Source organism: Nematolebias whitei, chromosome 2 (genome assembly GCF_014905685.2).
Source record: "Nematolebias whitei isolate Nwh7 chromosome 2, NemWhi1, whole genome shotgun sequence".
NCBI lineage: Eukaryota > Metazoa > Chordata > Actinopteri > Cyprinodontiformes > Rivulidae > Nematolebias > Nematolebias whitei.
The window spans coordinates 49,674,054-49,692,600 of record NC_056499.1 but is presented as its reverse complement, the minus strand read 5'-3'; the positions used below and the strand labels follow the sequence as shown (position 1 = coordinate 49,692,600).

The following is an 18,547-nucleotide window of genomic DNA, read 5'->3' as shown; positions in this document are numbered from 1 at the left end:
TTTTGTCACCTTGCTGCTGACACAAGACAGCTCCTAAACCCTGACCACTAGTGTCAGTCTCCAAAATGAAAGGACAAGTGAAAACTGCAAAACCTAGGACAGGTGCAGTCACAAGCTTTTCTTTCAGTGTGTCAAATGCAATCCGACGCTTGGTATCCCACAATGCATCTAGTTTTTGACTAGCTTTGGCTGTACTAGCAGCTCCTCGACATTGGATCACAAGGTCATGCAGTGGGGCTGCAATCTTTGAAAAACCCTCAACATACCTTCTGTAGTAACTACATAAGTCTAGTAATGATTGCAGCTCCTTAACAGTGCCAGGCACAGGCCACTCCTTGACTGTTGCTACCTTAGAGGCATCAGTTGCAATACCCATTGCAGAAACCTGGTGCCCAAGCAATTTTATTTCCTTCTGTAAAAAGTGACATTTTTCCCACTTCACCTTTAATTCTGTCTCTCTCAAACGTTTAAAAACTATGTCTAACTATTCCAAATCGAACTAAAAGGTTGGTGAGTACACCAAAATGTCATCAAGATAGTCTAACATGATGTTGAATATCAAATCGCTCATAGTCACTTGTATCAACCTTTGAAATGTCGCAGGCCCATTACAGACCCCCATGGGCATGCACACACACTGAATCAGCCCAAAAGGTGTGGTGAAAGCAGTCTTATGTCTGTCTCGATCATCCATGGCCACTTGATGATATCCACTGGCAAAATCAACTGTGGAAAAGTATTTGGCACCTTTTAAAGCGTCAAAACTCTCATCGATACGAGGCAATGGGAATGCATCCTTCTTAGCTTTGAGATTTAGTTTTCGATAGTCTACACATAAGCGTATACTAGGAATGTGCGATATGGCATAAAATTCATATCACGATATGTATTGTAAAGGGTGGCGATAACAATATATATTGCGATATGTTTTTGGTATAAAACTTAATAGGAATTTTTTAAAAAGCATAGGATGTCCTTTTGCCATCATATATTTTGAATTTAAAAAATCCCACTACTAGGTCCAGAGAGTTTTTAAATAATAAACAAATCAAGTATTACACATCTTTCTTGTAGTGCAAAACAGTGTAAAAGATATCAAATGTAGTTTTAGCCATATATTTTCAACAAAAGAATATGTTGTTAACTCTTAACAGTTTCCAGTCTTCTCACTTAAGAAATTAACAGCAACAGAGCAGCATTTTACACTGAAACACTTCACCCTCCAAACCTCTAGTTGGCGACTCCTTCTGCTTTAATGGAGAGCTGACACAAAAAGAATCTGTGGCTTTGACGAGAGGGTCTTGCAGTAAAATCACACAACACAGCGTTCTTTTCACAGATTAGAGAGCAGGTTTCGCTAAAGCTGACCAACGCTTACTTTAACTTTCAACAAAAAAAAAAACAACAACAACTTTCGATGGAACTCAGCGTTTTTCGCATGTGTTCGAATACGGCAACACTACGGCAAGCTGGCTGTAGTTAGCTTGTAGCTTCGCTACTTAGCTCTCGAAGAAATGACTTTAACGCCACTTGCGCACAGTTTTCAACTCAAAAAAAGTAACGATTAAATTTGACTGCTCTGATTTTACACTTGAACACCACTTACGCACAGTTTTCAACTAAAAAAAAGTAACCGAAAACTCAGATTTTACATCAGACACAGCATTACTGCAGTTAGCCGGTAGAAGACAGATCTATATCGTCGGCTAAATTTCTATCGTTTCTACCGTAAACCGTATATATTGTGCATTCCTAGTGTATACTGCCATCACTTTTGCGGACTACCACAACTGGTGAGGCGTAAGCGTGTTCACTTTCCTGTATAATTCCTTTTTTCAAAAGTTGAGAGATATAGTATGTTCTTGTACTTCCTGGTATTGGTTAGGAGGTATATGTCGATATGGTTGTGTGACTGGTACGTCATCAACCAGCTTAATCTCATGTTTCACCTTATCTGTGTGACACAGATTTTCATCATCATCTGCAAAAACATCAAGGTAACAGGAAAGCAATGAACAGAGAGCAACATGCTCTTCCTCAGTGCCTCCCACGTCAAGTTTTTCCAAAATGGTTTGCATCTTACTGTCAGTTTGCTCTGTGTTGGAATCAGCCGAAACCTGTTCAACATCAGCAGAAAAGCACTGCAACTTTACTTGGCCTGTCTGTTCACTCTCAACAGGATCAACCTTTGAGATCATGCCTAGCCGTGCTCTGGGGCCCAACCACACTTCCTCGGCGAAGAAATTAACAACTTGGAGAGGAAGAACCTGGCTGGTGCTCATGACAAGTGTTGGGATAACTGCTAAACTGGGTGGTAATGGAGTGGTCTCTGGTTCAGTAATCAACTGAGAGGCTGTATTTGGGGTTTTAGTGTGACCTTTTACAAATACCGTGGACACCAAGGATGCAGGGATACGTACTTTGTGTCTGCCTGCAACCCGAGCTGTCACCTTCCTCTCAATGCAACAGACCTGTATCTGTTAGAAAGCTGTCGTCCACCCAAAGTCTAAGGATCCACCCAAAGTGTTGTCACCTCTGTTGTCACCAGCTGTCTGCATCTGTGAATGGCATTCATCCCAATTAAGCATTCCTCAGAAACAATAGGATTCATTGAAGGTTTCAGAACCAATAACCCACAGTTTGGGATCTTTAAACTCATCGTTTTGACTTCCAGTTCAATATATCCTGGTAAGGGATGTCAAGTCCATTCACAGCAGTTATTTTAAGCCATCTATTTGTAGCATCATCACCAATATATTTTCTGAAAAACTCATCTGTCATAGTACTGATTTGGCTGCCAGTGTCCAGTAAACAATGAGCTAACCTGCCATTAAGTTTTAGATCAACCACTGAACATTTTCCTATAGCATGCTCACGTTTTCTTTTGTTCACGTGTGATGTCTAGTTTAGGTCAGTTTATGACATGACCCTGCATTACCCAACTCATTACAACCAGGGCCTCTTGTTTCTCGACTGACTGGAAACAGAGGACTCGTCAGAGTTTTTGTGTTTTTCCTGGGGGCACTGTTTGGCGACATGACCAGCAGTTTGGCATTTAAAGCATATCGGCTTACCATCCGAAGTAAATCTTGGAACAGTTTTGATCTTATTTGGTGTCTGGTCACTAGGGTTTTTGCTCTGAGTAGTCAACTCTTTCACAGCTTTAGTGGGTTCAGTTATCACTTTTCCTTGCTCAGTAAGCGCTTTTAAAATGTCATCAATTGAAACTGACTTATTATTAGGTCTAGGTGCATTAGTGACTTTGTCTTGCTCTTTGAGAGTTTCCAGCACATCCTCGATACACTGGGTTTCCTGTCTCTTTAACTGCACAGCGATGTGCTTCTGCTGTAACATTGCTACAGGTCTTCACTTTACTCCTAACCACTTTTGTGCTAGGGACTTGGTCTTCTAATGACCACAAGTAAGATTCCTCATGCACCTCTATAAAAGTAGATGGTTTTTCTCTTACATATTCTCAAAGTTCTCATCTTAATGCGAGGTCTCTGACGCCCTCAATGAACTGATCTCTCAACACTGTCTTCTCACTGCTCACCAAATAAGGATGTTGGTTCCATACAAAACTAAAGGCCTGAGATAATGAATGTGAAAAGTCACGTATGTCCTCCCCCTCTTTTTGTTTACAGTTGTAAAAGTTTTGTAAAAGTTTTGTAAAAGTTGCGAAACACTAGGTTTATCTCCAAAGGCGTCTTTCAGGTAAACAAACAGGTCTTTTACAACATCACCGTCAGCTTTGCGTAAACGCACTTCATCCAGAGCTGAGCCTCTTAACAGAGACAGCACAAAATCGAAATGTTCAGGTGCAGATTGGTTTCTGGTAGAAATGACCCTTTCTACTTCATCAATAAACTCGTCTACATTCCTCCCATCTTTGTCAATCTGTGTCAAAATAACTGCCAAGTATTCGTGCGACTTAGTTTGCTGTGACGACCCCTAACGCAGGGAGCAGCCGAAAGAAGAAAAAATAAATAAATAAATAAAAATAATTAAAAATAAAACCATATTTTCTAAAGTTGTTACACAGACAATAAATTGATATTTTTACAACCTCTACGCAGACATATTATGCCACCCCCCCCCCCCCCCGTGCTCTCTAGCACCCCCCCATGGGGAGTGGGTCCCCATCGGTTGGGAATCACTGAGCTAAAGTATAGAGACAGAGGTTAAAAAAACAAAAACATTACTGGTAGGAATGCATTATTTTATGATGTAATGAATATGGGATTAAAACATGTTTTTCAGTGTAATTAAATGTGACTAATTTTTCCCCCCAGGAACACGAGAGTTCCTGCTAATGAGCTAACGGGGAAATCGAGGGGAGGTGGAGTATGCATCTACATGAGTAAAACTTGGTGCACAAACTGTACGCTGGTAAAAAGTTCATGCTCCAAGGCTTTGGAGCAGCTAACAATGAAATGTCAACCACATTATTTACCCCGCAAGTTCACAGTGGCTTTCATAACAGTTGTTTATATAGCCTCGGATGCTAATGTTAATGACTCTCTTCAGGAGTTTCATGAGCTCTTTAGCTCACTGCAAAGCAAACACCCTGATGCTCTTTACATAGTGGCTGGTCACTTTAATCACGTGAATCTAAAAGACTGCCTCCCAAGATTTTACCAGAATGTGGCCATATCAACACGTGAAAACAACACGCTGGACCGTGTTTAAACGAATGTAAGAGATGTGTAGTGAACTTGACCTGATGTCAAAACTGACCAGATGGACAGAAACTGTCATTTCATTGATTTGCATCCAGAAATACAGTTTGACCCATCCTGAGACTTTCTTTCTTGAATTAATCAAGTGGAAAAGACAATTCTCTATGATCATTACTATTTTACAAATGTTTTGATAATCAAATTGTGTTAGTTCAAACAATGTTTACATGTTGAAGTGAACTACTCATTTTTATTTACTTAAACAGTAGTAATGATTTTTATTCCTCAATTCAAAGTGAAATCAAGTTAGAGTACATTACAGAGTAATGATTCAATTTCTTGATCGTCTGCTTTGAAAGTGAGCAAATTTGTAAGTGTGTTAAAGTTCAAGCTTCGGTCAACTAAGAAGTTTACTGAAAAGAAATGTCATGTTTAACTTTTACAGCAAGATATTTGGTGAGCGACGCCACGAAGTCTGGTTTTTCCATGATATCTTTCTGTCTGTTCTTAAACAATCCTTGACTTTCCATAACACCTTACATCACAAACCACACCTCTGCTTTGGTCCATCCACCAATCAAAAAGCTCTCAAATGAACCGGAAGTGACCCTTCATAAAAAGGTTGGCACTTCCTAGTTCAAAGAGTTCTGAGAGAAGAGTTCCAGAAGAGTTCTGGTAGAGAGTTCAGAATGTAGAGTTCAAGAGTTGTGGAATCCAGAGTGCAGAGAGTTTGGGAGTCCGTGAATGCAACCGCAGGCATTCATGGATGCTGCTAAGCCAAACAAGCTGAACCAGAGACGATTTTGGGAATTATAACTTCTGTTTGGATAACCTCGCACGGCTCTCTAGGTATTTGGCTGTTCTCACTGAGACGCTGAACAGTGGTTGGAAGTGAGACTCCACGCCGGAACTGATCTATCTTCAGAAAAGGTAAAAGTCGACCTTCACCAAAAGTGTACTGTTGGGACGAGCTGAGTTCCGAAGGAGCGTGCACGTTCTGGTTAAAACAGATAAATTCCCTCACACATCTCTCTGTAAGATAAATCTCAATTTTCCATCTTTAAACTCTCCTTTCTGCTAGAAAATTAATCCAGATGTTTTCATTAATGTCTGTGGTGAAGCAATGGAAAACCATGGCCGTATGGTTTCCTGGTTGTAAAGCTGATTATGTTGTTGTTTTCATATTCTGCCAAATTAATGTAAATGTGTGATGTGTTAAACTTGATTCTGTTAATAAATGACCCACTCGCTTGGTGAGTCAAAGATAATTAACGTCTCACGTCCACATTTCATTAAATTCAACGCACGTACATCACACAGTCCAGAAAGATGAGTGAACCTGTTTAATGTATGAATATATCTCAGAATATGTCATACTACAGATGCATACAAAGCCGAACCCTGCCCCCACCTAGGATTCTCTGATCACATCTCAATCTTCCTGGCTCCTGCTTACTTGCCCCCGCTGAGACGCTCCAGACCGGTACAAAAGAAAGTTAAATTTGGATCCAGAACAGTGTCCCCATACTGAAAGATTGTTTTGAACGAACAGACTGGGAGGTCTTCAGAGAAGCTGCTGAAAATGGGGGAGCACTAGACCTGGAACAATACATATCCTCAGTTCTGGGGTAAATTGGTAAATGTATTGATGATGTCACCATCATAAGATATGTTAAAAGTTACCTGAACAGAAAACCTTGGCTGAATGCAGAGGTTTGCACCTTGCTGGAAGCCAGGAACACTGCCATCAGGTCTGGAAACTCACAGGAGCTGAGAAGGCCAAGGAAAGAGCTGGTTGCTGGTATTAAGAAGGCCAAGGCCACATAAGCACAGATGATCGAGGGTCAATTCATCTTACAAGACCCACGGAGCATGTGGAGGGGCATTATGTGGATAACAGATTATAAAGGCAGAAGTGAACAGTGACCTAGAGACCCATCACTGCCTGATGCCCTCAACAAGTTCTATGCACGCTTTGAAGACCTGAACAGACCACCCAGCACCAGACTCACCTCATCACCAGATGAAGAGCTTTTCAGCGTGACCTCAGCAGAAGTAAGGAGTACTTTCAGGAGGATTAACCCTCACAAAGCAACCGGCACAGACAACATCCCCGGGAAGGGGTTGAAATCAATCAATCAATCAACCTTTATTTATACAGGTAAATCCCATTGAGCCTCGAGGACTCATTTACAAGAGACCTGATTTCAACAAAGAAAGATGACAACAATGGACAACAGCAACAACAATAAACAGTTATAAAAAAGCATACTACATACTTTTTTTTTTTTTTTTAAACAAATAGGATGGCTAAAAGGAAAAGGTAACAAAACAAAAAACAGCTAGATTCCAAGACAAATGTAGAAAACTAAAAACAGGAACATGTCAGCATTGGACCCTGCCAGGTGTCCAACAGATTCTTAAAGACACTTAGAGAGGTCAAGGTCGAGAGCTTCAAATCTTTTTGTAAGATGTTCCAGGAAACAGGAGCGGAATAGGAGAAGGCCCTTTTGCCTAGTTCAGTCCTCATTGAGGGAACACTGCAGGTAATAATGTCCTGAGAGCGCACTCCGTAGCTGCACTCACGCAGAGACATGTAGGAGGAGATGTATGAAGGCAACAGACCAAGAAGTGATTTAAAGATGAAAATATACCAGTGAGAGAGTCTGCGTGAAGTTAATGATGTCCAGTTAACCAGTGAATACAGTGTGCAGTGGTGGGTACGATAATCACAGCCAGTTATGAATCTTAGTGCACCATGATAGACAGCATCCAACATCTGCAGGGTTCTTGTAGGAGCGTTCATGTAAATAATATCACCATAATCAATTGAGGGAAGGAAAGTCACAGATACAAGGCGTTTTCTAGCATTCAGGGTTAGACAGGATCTGTTTCTGAAAAAGAAACCCAGTTTAACTTTCAGTTTCTTTACCAAGTTTTCCACATGGAGCTTAAAAGAGAGATGTGAGTCGACCAAGATACCCAAATATTTATAGGAATCAACAAACTCAATGGGGACACCATTTGAGGATAAAATCGGAGGAAGAACTGCTGGGACCAACTTCCTATTTGAAAAAAGCATCCCTTTGGTTTTGTCGGCATTTAGGACAAGTTTGAGGCAAAACAAATCAGTCTGGATGATGTTGAATGCAGATTTCAAAAGCTGGAAAGCCTTAGCAACAGTTTTAGCTCGACAATAAACAACTGTGTCGTCAGCATAGAAATGTATGGGTGCAATAGGGTTGTTTTTACTTACATTATGTATGTAGATTGTAAAGAGGGTGGGTCCTAAGACTGAGCCTTATGGTACACCATTGTTGACTGTTAAATAACTGGAGTAAGTACCACCTGCATCATGAAGGACCCCACTCACCCAGCACACACACTTTTTGCCCCACTCCCCTCAGGAAGGAGGTTAAGGAGCATTAAGTGTAGAACCACTAGACTGAGGAACAGCTTCTACCCTGAGGCTGTTAGACTCATGAATCTCTAACTAGAATAATCACTGTGAAAAACCATATCATGTTGCTGCTGATCTGTTTCATGTTGCTGCTGATCTGTTTCAATGTTGATGTGTTCATGCGTGCACATCTGCTCACAGACTCATGTTCAAGTTTGTGCTGATGTTCAATGTTTTTATGTTATGAGTGCTTAGTGTATATTTAGTTGATGTTTTTCTTAGTTCATATCTTAGATGTTATTACTGTTTTTCTTATACATTTTATTGTTGGATGTAACTGGGACCTTGTGTACATAATTTCTCTCCACCACATGTACCACATGAGGTGCAAATGACAATAAAGAAACTCTGACTCTGACTGACTCTGATTATGTTGAACACATTGCCTGAAAGATAGTTAGAGAACCAACCAATGGTGTGATCTGAGAAACCGACTTCTGAGAGTTTATGACACAAGATGTTATGATCCACAGTGTCAAAAGCTTTAGACAGGTCTAAGAAAAGTGCAGCACAATAATCCTTAGCATCCAGTGCTTCAACAACATCATTAAGAACCTTCAGTGAAGCAGTGGTTGTGCTGTGTTGTTTCCTGAAACCAGATTGATGTGGAGGTAAGATGTTAAATGAGTCCAGGTAATTTTTGATTTGAGAGTTTATCAGTTTTTCTAGAACCTTGGCTAAAATGCAGAGTTTAGAGATTGGTCGATAGTTGTTCAGTGAGGTGGGGTCTCCTCCCTTCAGCAAAGGAAGAACAAAGGCTGTTTTCCAAGTGTCTGGGATGGAGTTTTGTCTCGTCTTGAAAGACTGTGCCGATAAACTCTGCGAGGTGCTGGCAGACATCTTTAACTCCTTGCGCAACCTGGCAACAGTTCCCACCTGCCAGAAGACTGCCACCATCATCCCAGTCCCAAAGAACTCTACAGTGACTGGTCTGAATGATTATCAGCCAGTGGCTCTCACCCCGATAGTCGCCAAATGCTTAAAAAAACTGGTCATGACACACATCAAAACAACCATCAACATCAAAAAGGGCCCTCATCAGTACGCATACCGTGAAAACCGATCAACAGAGGACGCCATCTTCTCTGTGGTCCATACTGCTCTCACCCATCTGGAGCAGAAGGACTCCTACATCTGTATGCTCTTTGTGGACTTCACGTCTGCCTTCAACACCATGATCCTCCAAACGCTGATGGACAAACTACTCACACTAGGACTAAGCCCCTCCATTTGCAACTGGGTCCTAGACTTCTTAACAAACATACCGCAGCCAGTGAGGATCCAAAACTTCTCTTCCTCCACCATAACCCTCAGCACTGGCTCCCCTCAGGGGTGTGTGCTGAGCCCCCTCCTATTCACTCTGCTCACATATGACTGTGCACCTACTCATACAGGCTGTCATACTGTAAAGTTTGCAGATGACACAGCGGTGGTGGGATGCATCACAAACAATGATGAGTCCAGCTACAGGCATGAGGTGGAACACCTGCAGAGCTGGTGCAAGGAGAATAACCTTCACATCAACATGAAAAAGACAAAGGAGATGATTGTGGACTTTAGAAGGAACAAACACACCTACCCACCCTGAATATAAGAGGATCTGCAGTGGAAGTGGTCTCCAGCTACAAGTACTTGGGTGTACACCTGAATGACAACCTCAGCTGGGGCAACAACACCACTAGCCTGATCAAGAAAGCTTATCACAGACTCTACTTTCTCAGACGGCTGAGACGAGCTGGTCTGGGAAGCTCAGTCCTCATCTCCTTCTACAGGTGTGCAGTTGTTTTATGAAATTTCTTATACAAGGTTTGTGAACGGTCGGCCCCAATAATTCACACGAGAGGAAATAAGACACAGAGACTGTTTCTGCTAGAAATAATAGTGTCATTTATTAATCTGCCACAGAAAAACAGCCATGCAAACATGTACACTTGTACACTCTCTACACACAAATTGATATGAGAGTCCCTCACCGTGACACGTGGTCGGGAAGCCTTCGACCCGAGTGACAGGAAATCACACCAACAGAGCTGGGCACTTCGCGCGTGGTCCGCAGCAGGCTTCTAACTCTCTGTGTTTGTTACATTTCTTATATACCCCTCCCTGACCGGATCGCGTGAGAGCAGTGAAAAACAAGTTTGATGGTTGTCAGGAGGACAGACAGAAAGTCGGTATCTCATAAAAACATGTTGTGCAAAATCAAGGCAATAACCTGACATTGCCAGTAACGGAGCGCCATGACCACAGGGCTGGCCAAAACTCTACTGCCAAAAGCACTCCTAATGCTTATTAAAGCATTCCTAAAGAGAATACACTGTCCCCCCTCCGTCCCTCTGCAAACCATCAAAAGAGTGTCTAAATATTATAAGTAACACACACACAAAATATATGTTTGAATAGGCATAAAGGCAACCCAACACCTTGTAAAATATATTTTTATATCAGCAGTGGAGAGCATCCTGTGCTCCAGCATCAACATGTGGCATGGAGGCTGCACAACTGCAGAAAGAAAAGCGTCGCAGAGAGTGGTGAAGGCTGCACAGAAGACCGTTGGAGTCAGCCTCCCCACCGTCACAGACATTTATACCTTTAGATGCAGAAAGAGAGCCACCTGCATTATGAAGGACCCCACTCAACCAGCACACATACTTTTTGTCCCGCTCCCCTCAGGAAGGAGGTCGAGGAGCATTAAGTGTAGAACCACTAGACTGAGGAACAGCTTCTACCCTGAAGCTGTTAGGCTCATGAATCTCTAACCAGGATAATCACTGTGAAAAAAATTGCATCATGTTGCTGCTGATCTGTTTCATGTTGTTGCTGATCTGTTTTGATGTTGGTGTGTTCATTCGTACTCATCTGCTCACACAGACTCATGTTCATGCTGCTGTTCGGCGAATTGTTTTGACTGTTTTTATGCTATTAGTGCTTAGTGTATATTTAGTTAATCTTTTTCTTAGTTCATATCTTAGATCTTATTACTGTTTTTCTTTTACATTTTATTGTGGGATGTAACTGGGACCCTGTGAACATAATCTCGTTCCACCACATGTACCACATGTGGTGTGTATGACAAATAAATCTCTCTGACTCTGAATGTAGTCAAAGTTACAGTGAGGTTATGTGAGCATTTTAAAATATTCTTACAAATAAAAAAGTAGAAGGGTTTTTAGGTTTTGTCAGAAACAATCATGTTTATTGACTTCACCAAAATCAATTAAAAGATAAAAACATGGACTAAAACAAACATGTGGCTGCTTTTTCTCCATAAGGTCTTCCAAGGGTCAAAAGCTCATAGCTTCAAATCTCATCTACTGTGCATGTATATAAATAAGAGTCTGCAGGCTGAGATCCTGTTCTGCTCTTTTCCCTTCTTTCAGCTAATCAGATATGATGACAAACTAATTATAGTTACACTTTTGGCTGATTTATGTAAAACTGTGCAATAAGCTCAGCTCTTACCTGAGTGTCCGATGGCGTCACCTGGTTCATCTGATATCTGACCTTTTCCCTCATTGTACAACAGCAGCTCTGTTCCCGGCTGGATGTTCCGACACGCACGCAGACACACATGCACGCACTCAGCCTCACACACCTCTCCACAAGCACACAGTATGGTCACGTTGCGCTGGGCCAGGGACCGTGCCTGATGGGCAAATCTAAGAAGAAAAAAAGACAAAGAACATATAGAGTCTGAGACTATGTGATCAGCAAGAAGCTCTGATTGCATTAAAGCATCTGTGGAACGAGCCACAGTGGGAGGCAGCTGGGAATGTGATCATAACAGTCCACATCATGTGGCTGGAAGACAATCAGAAAAAACAAATATCTATCTGGTGAGTTTGTAGATGACGTGTCGACCCATCACAGGAAACTAACATAATGGTGTCACTTGTTTTCCAGCTTTGCTCTGCGGGAGAGAAAACAGTGGCAGTTTTTAATCAGGACACCTCACACTACATAGGATGAGGAGAGGGACGATGGTGTCACAGATGCAGCCTTCAACAGAACAAAAGAGCAGATCAAACATACAAACTGCAAGTCAACAAAAGATGTCACACTCAATAATTCACAGAAACAAAAGTCTGAGATCAACAGAACGTCTGAAACGCAGAAACATCACCTAAACATCTGTTCACCTTGTGAACTGTGATGGTATCAATGTGGTGGGGCTCATCTGTAAAGAGGGATGATACAGCTTACAGAGGCTGACAGCTGGTGCACACACAACAACTTGCTCCAAGTTGTTGTGTGTGCACTTCTTGCTCTCTTGCAGCTTGTTGTGGATTTAAGGAAAACGGACATCCAACCACTATAATCTATTCAAGCATGGAGAGGGTTTCAAACTTCAGTTTCCTGGCAGTCTACAGGTCCTTCTAAAAAAATTAGCATATTGTGATAAAGGTCATTATTTTCCATAATGTAATGATAAAAATGAAACTTTCATATATTTCAGATTCATTGCACACCAACTGAAATATTTCAGGTCTTTAATTGTTTTAATACTGATGATTATGGCATACAGCTCATGAAAACCCAAAATGCCTGTCCCAAAAAATTAGCATATTTCATCCCACCAATGAAAGACAAGTGTTTTTAATACAAAAAACGCCAACCTTCAAATAATCATGTTCAGTTATGCACTCAATACTTGGTCGGGAATCCTTTTGCATGAATGACTGCTTCAATGCGGCGTGGCATGGAGGCAATCAGCCTGTGGCACTGCTGAGGTGTTATGGAGGCCCAGGATGCTTCGATAGCGGCCTTAAGCTCATCCAGAGTGTTGGATCTTGCGTCTCTCAACTTTCTCTTCACAATATCCCACAGGTTCTCTATGGGGTTCAGGTCAGGAGAGTTGGCAGGCCAATTGAGCACAGTAATATTATGGTCAGTAAACCATTTACCAGTGGTTTTGGCACTGTGAGCAGGTGCCAGGTCGTGCTGAAAAATGAAATCTTCATCTCCATAAAGCTTTTCAGCAGATGGAAGCATGAAGTGCTCCAAAATCTCCTGATAGCTAGCTGCATTGACCCTGCCCTTGATATAACACAGTGGACCAACACCAGCAGATGACATGACACCCCAGTGACTGTGAAAACTTGACACTGGACCTCAAGCAATGTGAATTATGTGTCTCCTCTCTTCCTCCAGACTCTGGGACATTGATTTCCAAAGGAAATGCAAAATTTACTGTAATCAGAGAACATAACTTTGGACCACTCAGCAGCAGTCCCAGGCGAGATGCTTCTGACGTAATCTCTTGTTCAAGAGTGGCTTGACCTGGGGAATGCGGCACCTGTAGCCCATTTCCTGCACACGCCTGTGCACGGTGGCTCTGGATGTTTCTACTCCAGACTTAGTCCACTGCTTCCGCAGGTCCCCCAAGGACTGGAATCGGCCCTTCTCCACAATCCTCCTCAGGGTCCGGTCACCTCTTCTCGTTGTGCAGCGTATTCTGCCACACTTTTCCCTTCCCACAGACTTCCCACTGAGGTGCCTTGATACAGCACTCTGGGAACAGCCTATTCGTTCAGCAATTTCTTTCTGTGTCTTACCCTCTTGCTTGAGGGTGTCAATGATGGCCTTCTGGACAGCAGTCAGGTCGGCAGTCTTACCCATGATTGCGGTTTTGAGTAATGAACAAGGCTGGGAGTTTTTAAAAGCCTCAGGAATCTTTTGCAGGTGTTTAGAGTTACGTCATTAATTCAGATGGTTAGGTTAATAGCTTGTTTAGAGAACCTTTTCATGATGTGCTAATTTTTTGGGACAGGCATTTTGGGTTTTCATGAGCTGTATGCCATAATCATCAGTATTAAAACAATTAACGACCTGAAATATTTCAGTTGGTGTGCAATGAATCTGAAATATATGAAAGTTTCATTTTTATCATTACATTATGGAAAATAATGACCTTTATCACAATATGCTAATTTTTTGAGAAGGACCTGTACATCATGGAAGATCTGATCTGGTGTGCAAACACAGCAGAGCTGGTGAAGAAAGGCCCAGCAAAGATTGTATTTCCAGAGTCCTCCGGAAGAAGAACATCTGTCAAAATCTGCTGGTGTCCTTCTATCGCTGCTCTGTGGAGAGCATCCTGTGCTACTGGCTCTGTGTGCGGTTCTACAGCTGCACAGTAGCACAGAAGAAAACCCTTCAGGAGATCATTAACATGGCCCAGAAGATCACTGGATGCCCATTGCCCTGTAGAACTTCGTAGCTCTCAGGAAAGCCACAAACATTTTTTTAAAACTTTGCACCCAGGTCACACCATGATCCAACCAGTGTCATCAGGCAGGAGGTAGAGGAGAATTAAAACCTACAAAGCTCTCAACAACCTAGCTCCATCTTATATAACATATCTTATTGTTCCATATTTTCCAAACAGAGCACTTCACTGTCAGGCTGCAGGTTTAGCTGTAGTTCCTAGAGTTTCCAAAAACAGAATAGGAGGCAGAGCTTTCAGTTATCAGGCTCCTCTCTTGTGGAACCAACTTCCAATTTCTGTCTGTGAGGCTGACACATTATCCAGTTTTAAGACTGGGATTAAGTCTTTCCTTTTTGATAAATCCTATAGTTAGTGTTGGTTTGGGTTTCCTGAGCTGTCCCTTAGTTATGCCGTTATAGGCTTAGACTGCTGGAGGACAAACTGACCACAATTCTTCACTCTGCTGCTGTTTTTACTTTACTCTACCTATTCTGTATTTGTAATTATTTCTATCCTTAACATGTTTTTGTCTTTCTTCCAATAGGGGTACACCTGCACACTTTTATCCCACAGCCATCAGGGCATTAAATGCCACATAACACCTGCAGTGCAAATGTATGTGCAATAGAAATTTATAATAATCATGTGCAATATTTTGTTTTTGTGCAATAGTGTGCTGCTCTGTATGGCTGATCTTTTTTGTGTTTTATATAACTTTTGACAATGTAATGATGATATTTAATTTTGTTGTACTTTTTAAAATGACAATAAAAATATTTTGATTCTGAAAAGACAGTCACACGATGTATTGCCATCATTTTTTCAGATTATTGGATGTATATACAAATACATGCAAAGACATGCCTCAGCTGTTCATTGATCAGATTTGATGTAACAACAGGAACTATTTTTTAATATAACTTGTTTGTGTTTATAGTTAACTCTTTAGACAAATAACACGAATATTTGTATAAAAGGAAGGAATCTTTAATTTCTCGAGTATTACAGTGTGCATTTTAAAGGGCCTATAACAAATATTCACCCCCATGGAGGTCTTTGTTGGAATCATGCGACTTACAACAAAAAAGCTTAATGACAGATTAGAACCAGGTAAAAGATGGATTTAATGTAGGATTAAATGGCTTAAGCTCAGATTAATTATTTACCGCTGAATAATTGTCAGTGATATTTAGAAGCTTTACAAGAATATAAAGCTACAAATAAATAAAACATGTTAACACATGAAGACCTACGTATGTCCAATTAGCTCATTGATTTATTGTGGTGTCTCATTATAAATGATCAAAAAAGAACTAGTGATCCTACTAATCAGAAATCTCTTTAAACATTATGGAAATACTACTATTACCATCTATTAAAAGCTACAATATTTTGGATTGAGCAGAAATATAGTAAAATCTGAACTACCAGTCTGGGGATCTAAGGTCCAGGTGCTCTTCTATAATGTAACTCCCGTTACATTATAGAAGAGCACGTGTTATCAGAAGATTATAGATATATGTTAAACGTAAATCCAACAAGACCACCTCCAAGCTGCCTTAGGTTCTCTTGACCACAGCTGCCGAAACTATTAAAAAGAATAAGGTTTATGGCAGTGTGACCACCTCCTAGAACATGGAGGCAAGAGGAAATGCAACCCCTCATTGATCAGGTAGATAGTGCAGATTGTAGACAAATGGACAGCAAAACCATCCAAACCATTCAAACTAAACTCTTTGAGGCGACGGTATGTCACTTTGAATTCAGCTTCTCTTGAATTTTAAATCACAAATGTCTCAGTGGAAAAAGACCCAGTAGGCCTCACTAAAAACAAAAAAATGCTGACAGGACTTCACCAATGCCCCTTTTCCATTAGTACCGGTACGGGCCGACTTGACCCTACTTGGCCCGGTTCTGAGGCTTTTCCATTAGTACCGGTACTTAGCACCTGTTACTATTTTCAGTACCCTTGGCTCTGTGGTGAGCCTCCCAGCCTCCTCCTCTCCGGAGGAGAGGATCGTGTGACTGCGGGCAGTGTCGTGCGGGACCAGCAGAGCGTTGAAGATTAAAAATAAAATAAACGGTGCCAGCTTCATCATGAAATCCTGTTTTCACTTTAATGACTGTTAACTCAGCTGAAAATCATAAAAAGACACAAAACTATTGGATATCAGGAATATTTCCCTCAAACATGTTTAAAGAAGAGACGACCTTCAGTTCAACTTTATTTTACCTCACGAATGTACAAATCACAAAACAAGAACTTTAAAGCAAAGCTAAAAATAAAATGTATATATGTGAACAAGAAAGGAAACCACACATTTAAAATGAACATTAAAAGTAGACACAATGAGTGCAAATACATCAAATGATGATAAAAACCTATAAAAATTTAAATGTAATGTTTTTGTAGAATCTGGTTCATCAGAGTTTTAATTTATATACATATATATATATTTATATCTATAAATAAATATAAATATATATGTATATATAAAAATACATATATATATATGTAATTTATATACATATATATATTTATATCTATAAATAAATATAGATAAATATATATGTATATATATAAATACATATATATATGTATATAAATATATGTATATAAATATATATGAATATATATAAATACATATATATGTATATAAATACATATGTGTGTATGTATATACATATATATATATACATAATTGTGTGTATATACATATGTGATATATATATATATATATCACTGTAGATGAACAGATGCTGGGATATATTCATCATTTAACACGGGTTCCTCATTTTTCTGGACTGAATAAAACGTGCATTGAATTTAAGTAAATGCAAACGTGAGACGTCATTTATATTTGACCCATCAAAATGAATGCGGTCATTTATTTACAGAATCAAATTTAACATCAAACATTTACATTAATTTGGCAAATTATGAAAATAACAATATGAGCAGTCAATCAGGAAAAATCATACGGCCATGATTTTTCCGTTGCTGCACCACAGACATTTATAAAACTGTACAACTATGATCTTTTACCCACACGGATGTGAATAAGCACTTTACACAGACATTTCTAAATATCTGTAAGAATTTCTACTTGATAGAAGAGTTTAGAGATGAAAGAAGTTAAAGGGAGTAAGATGTTATGGGAGGGGAAGAATGTTCACCAGAATCGACACTCTCCATCAGAAGCCCAGCTCTCCTTCGGTACGCTTGGTAGGAAACTTGATCCATTACCTTTCTGAAGATTCATCAGCAGATATGGAGTTCCGTTAACGCTACCTGTCCAGCGTCTCCTGATGATGGCTGTAGCTCGTCAGAAGTAGTGGCTAGTGAAAGTTATAATCCCATGGAACTCGGAAGAGCTTTTTGTCATGTCAGAATCATCCCGTCTCTAACAGAACTCGAGCAGAACCAGCAGAAAACTCTCCAGCAGAAAACTCCCACCGAACTCTAGCAACTTTAGAACTCCAGAACTCCAGAACTCTCGAACTCTCAAGAAGTCTGAGTAGACCAGGAAGTACTGACATTTTAAAGACTCTTTCCCGGTTCACTTTTTGGGATTTGTTCATTGGTCAGAAACGACCAGACGGGGTGTGTTTTGTGACGTAAGAGGTTAGAGACAGCGAGAATTGTTATGAGACAGATCAGAAATGTTCTCACAGACAGAGAGGGTTTTGTTTTGGCGTGTTTCAGAAACAGGTGCAAAACATCTCTATTTACGTCTGAGAGGATTCTAAAACATGACAGTTTTAACATAACAACTTGTTTTTCGTTTGACTCCAACCTTGGAAACGCACACACTTGCTCATTCAAAAGCAGAAATCAGAAAATGCATAATTACTCTGTAACAGCTTTTAACATGAGTTCTAACTTTGCATGAGAATAAAAATCATTACTCAGTTAATAAAATTGATTAGTTCACTGCAACATCTAAAATGGTTTGAACTAAGACACTTTGATTATCAACATTTGTAAAATAGTAATGATAATAAAAAGAGAGTGTTCTTTTCACTTGAATCTTCAAGAAAGAAAGTCTCAGGATGGGTGAACCTGTATTTATGGATTCAAATAAATGAAATGACAGCTTCTGTCCCACAAGGTTCTTAAGGTCAAGAATTTTGACCTTAGACTTAGTTTTTGACATGGCCTAGTCCACTACAGTCCCCCCTTTGGAAATCATCGCCTGTCCA

General features: G+C 40.4%; 1 protein-coding gene across 1 annotated transcript in view; it reads right to left on the bottom strand.

Moving 5' to 3' along the window:
- The window catches only part of znf408 (zinc finger protein 408), a 68,993-nt gene that overhangs the window by 39,269 nt on the left and 11,177 nt on the right, over positions 1-18,547 (bottom strand). Inside the window, exon 4 of the mRNA XM_037694732.1 lies at positions 11,599-11,795. Coding sequence (XP_037550660.1) covers positions 11,599-11,795 — 197 coding nt within the window. The remainder of the gene's footprint in view (positions 1-11,598; positions 11,796-18,547) is intronic.